The 3,482-nt window shown below is 50.9% G+C and overlaps 1 protein-coding gene across 1 annotated transcript in view; it reads left to right on the top strand.

Annotated features, from left to right (window-relative positions):
- Positions 1 to 387: 387 nt before the first annotated feature.
- Positions 388 to 3,482, top strand: part of LOC104077656 (cytochrome c oxidase assembly protein COX15 homolog) — a gene marked incomplete at its 3' end in the record, with an annotated part of 3,366 nt that continues 271 nt past the window's right edge. The window contains exons 1-6 of the mRNA XM_009578959.1: positions 388 to 508; positions 736 to 922; positions 1,207 to 1,374; positions 1,896 to 1,977; positions 2,307 to 2,461; positions 3,349 to 3,462. Of these exons, the coding sequence (XP_009577254.1) occupies positions 408 to 508; positions 736 to 922; positions 1,207 to 1,374; positions 1,896 to 1,977; positions 2,307 to 2,461; positions 3,349 to 3,462 (807 nt within the window). The remainder of the gene's footprint in view (positions 509 to 735; positions 923 to 1,206; positions 1,375 to 1,895; positions 1,978 to 2,306; positions 2,462 to 3,348; positions 3,463 to 3,482) is intronic.

Genomic DNA, 3,482 nt, shown 5'->3' with positions numbered 1-3,482 from the left:
CCGGCCCCCGTCGCCGGTGACCCACTTAGGCTGTCCCTGTGGGCCGCTGCTGCCTCCCGCGCCTGGCAGCCGCCCCGAGTGTGCCCGTGAGAGCCCCTGTCGTGTCTTCCCTCCCTGGTTGCCAGGGAACATCGTGGGGTAGGGCTGGGAGTACCAGAGAGACGCTCTCCGCAGTGCGTGGATGCCAACTGGGAATAACTTTCTTTCACGCATTTTTGGTAATTTTAGGTTTGTTGATCATTCACAGACTCCCTGATCTCCATCCTATTTCTAACTGTGAGTTTAAGGGTTGTCTAGTGCAACCAAGAGCTCTCGTTTCAGCTCAGTAGAGCTGCATGCTGTCAGGGAGTGAATTGTGCCCGCTGGTGTCTCTCTCTGCTCCCAGGCTGACAGAATCGGGCCTTTCTATGGTTGACTGGCACCTGGTGAAAGAGATGAAACCCCCAAGAACGCAGCAGGAGTGGGAAGCTGAGTTCCAGAAGTACCAGCAGTTCCCGGAGTTTAAAATGTGAGTGTGCAAAAGTGGAAGGCGGGTGGGCTGGGAGCATCCCTCCTGCGACTGAGCAACACAAGGAAGGGAAATGTTTCCTAACATCACTGGGAAGGCACACGAAGCGTGTCTAATGGTGGCTCCTTCTCTGTCACTTCCTTTCTCTGAGGAAGATGATCGCTTGTCATGGGAACTAGGACTGCCACATCACACTGAGCGGTTCTTTGTTTTACTGTCTTTAACAGCCTGAATCATGACATGACGCTGACAGAGTTCAAGTTCATTTGGTACATGGAGTATTCACACCGTATGTGGGGCCGCGTTGTGGGTTTGGCCTACATTCTGCCCGCCGCCTACTTCTGGCGAAAGGGCTGGCTCAGCCACCCCATGAAGGGCTGCGTTCTTGCGCTCTGCGGGCTGGTGTGCTTCCAGGTGAGCGAGCTCTGTAGCCGCAGGGATTAGCGGCAGCATCTCCTGTTGAGTGTGGTTGAGACAGTGGGATTTGTGAAAGCCTGGGGGGGTGTCAGTGCTAGTAGCTGGTTGAAGGTGGAGGAAACAAGTTGCTTTACCCTAATGTTTATCTGGTCTTAGCAGTCGCTGCTGCCCTGTTGGTGCTGAGACAGACATGAAGGGTTATTCACTGACCCCTCTTTCTGATGAAGGGCAGTATAGTGGTGTAGGGGAGCTGGCTCTGATGCCTCTCTGGTTTTTGCCAGGGACTGCTGGGATGGTACATGGTGAAGAGCGGGCTGGAAGAGAAGCCAGACTCTTACGACATTCCCCGGGTCAGTCAGTACCGTCTCGCAGCACATCTTGGCTCTGCGCTGGTTCTGTACTCTGCTAGCCTGTGGACCGGGCTGTCTTTGCTGCTTCCACAACACAAGGTACGGAGTGGCGTGTCAGGAGTCAAAAGTGCAGGTCGTGTCAATTCAGAGGGTTGGGGGTGGGATGTGAAGGGTGAGGAAAGGGTGTGAAGGGTGATGGTGCTTCCATTTTAGTCTCTGTTCCTGACTCTGATCTAATCCTGCGTTACAAAATACCCTTTCTGTAAACTTCTCAGGTATGGGACGCTTCCTTTGACTCGTGCTGTTCCACTCAAAAGTTCTTAGCCTCAGATTCATGCAAGCTCAGGCAGGGGTGTGCCTGGCCGGGCTAAATGATTTGTGCCAGTAACTGTCCAGTGGCCACTTCAGTGTCTGCACAGGGTTGGACCCAATTAGTTGTAGTTTTGAGGAACCACTGAAGTGTGACTGTGCTGTGTGGTGGTCTCTAGATTCCTCCTGTAAAACACAGGCCAACCCCTTGGTCCGTATATGCAGTGAAGGCTTTTCTTACCTGCTGCAAACAGCACTGGAAATGCTTTGCCTTGATTATTTTCTTTTTCTTTTTTTTTTTTAATTTACAGTTGCCTGAGACCCATCGGCTCCTTCGCCTGAGACAATTTGCTCATGGCACTACAGCTCTCATTTTTCTTACTGCTCTTTCAGGTAAGAGTGTTTCTTACTGCTGTCCCATCTGCGGCTCATTCCTCCCTGCCTTGTTTTTCTTCCTCGTCTGGCGGGGACTGTGAGGAACCCCATCATGTTTTCTGGGAAAATGTTATTGCTGTCAGGGAGCTGACAGTCAAGAACCTCCCTTACTGGTCTTTCCTGAGCAGGTGGAGGTGCACCTTCCAGCCTGCCTGTTGCTGTGTGATCTCTGTACGTGTTTCTGAAAGAAATTCAGGATCCAGCTGAGCTCTTGAGTCAGAGCTGTGCAGCCTGGAATGCCACCTTTGCCTACTCTGGTAGTCTCATTTTCTGCTCTGGAATTGCAGGTGCCTTTGTGGCAGGGCTGGATGCTGGCCTTGTGTACAATTCCTTCCCCAAAATGGGGGAGCGCTGGATCCCGGATGATCTCCTTGCCTTCTCCCCCATGCTGAGAAATATCTTTGAGAATCCTACAACGGTACAGTTTGATCACAGGATCTTGGTAAGTGCCGTCTTCCTGCTATGTCTGTGCTGCTTCTCGGTAGCCTCCTGCAGCCAAGCTGTCCTCTTTGGGCTGTCGTTCTGTCAGCTTGAGTGATATCCAGGGTGTCCGAAGGTCCTGAGAGCGTGTTACCAATTCGCTTCTGCAGAAAGAGGAAGTTTAGCACTCTTATTTATTTTCAGCGTGGTCTCCTTCCTCCTGCGCAAGTTACAGACTTTGTTCCTTTGTGTCTCCTTTTCCGTAACGTGAGCTACAGACCAGGGGAGCCCTTGCTACTGAAATGTCTGGGAACGTTGTGTGAAGTAAAACTTGGAAATCCTGATATCGAATACTTCCTTCGGCATTTCTGAACTTGCTTTACACCAGTAGCACCGTGTGAAAATAGCTAGTTAGAGCAAGCCAGATATTAAATACCACTGCCAGCACTGCTGTGGACTAAGCCATCACTAAGCCTAAAAAGAAAGATTGAGTGACTTGGAAGAGGAGTCACCTGGGGTGATCTGCATGGCAAGGTTATGGTGGTGAACCACAGCTGAGTGGTGAAAATGAGATTAGTTCTCTGGATAACAGCTTCCACCTTTAGTTGTCAAGGTGGGGAGAGGGCAGAAATAATCCCTAATGACTTGAAGAAATGAGGAAAAGCTGTCAGAAAATAAAGCATTAATTTGGAGAAAAATCAAAGTCTCTGTAACTTCAGTTAAATTTCAGGGTTGTTAACCTGGTGGGCGTGGGAGCTCCGGGATTTGGTCGTGGCCTTTAACATGTTTCTACAGTTAAATACTGCTCACAGAATTTCTCTTTCTGCTTGGAAGGCGCAGCCAAAGGCCACTGCACCCATTTCCTCTGAACTCTTCTTGAAGGGTGGTTGTTTCTCTTCCCTTCTGTAGGGAATCGCCTCAGTCACGGCTGTCACAGCGCTGTACCTCTTCTCGCGGAAGATCCCACTCCCTCGCAGGACCAGGGTGGCAGTGACTTCCTTATTGGCTGTGGCTTGCATGCAGGTACGGTGGTGGTTCCCCCC

The sequence above is a fragment of the Fulmarus glacialis genome, unplaced genomic scaffold (genome assembly GCF_000690835.1).
Source record: "Fulmarus glacialis isolate BGI_N327 unplaced genomic scaffold, ASM69083v1 scaffold33445, whole genome shotgun sequence".
Taxonomy (NCBI): Eukaryota; Metazoa; Chordata; class Aves; order Procellariiformes; family Procellariidae; genus Fulmarus; species Fulmarus glacialis.
The sequence above is the reverse complement of the archived record's forward strand: the minus strand, read 5'-3'. Positions and strand labels throughout refer to the sequence as shown.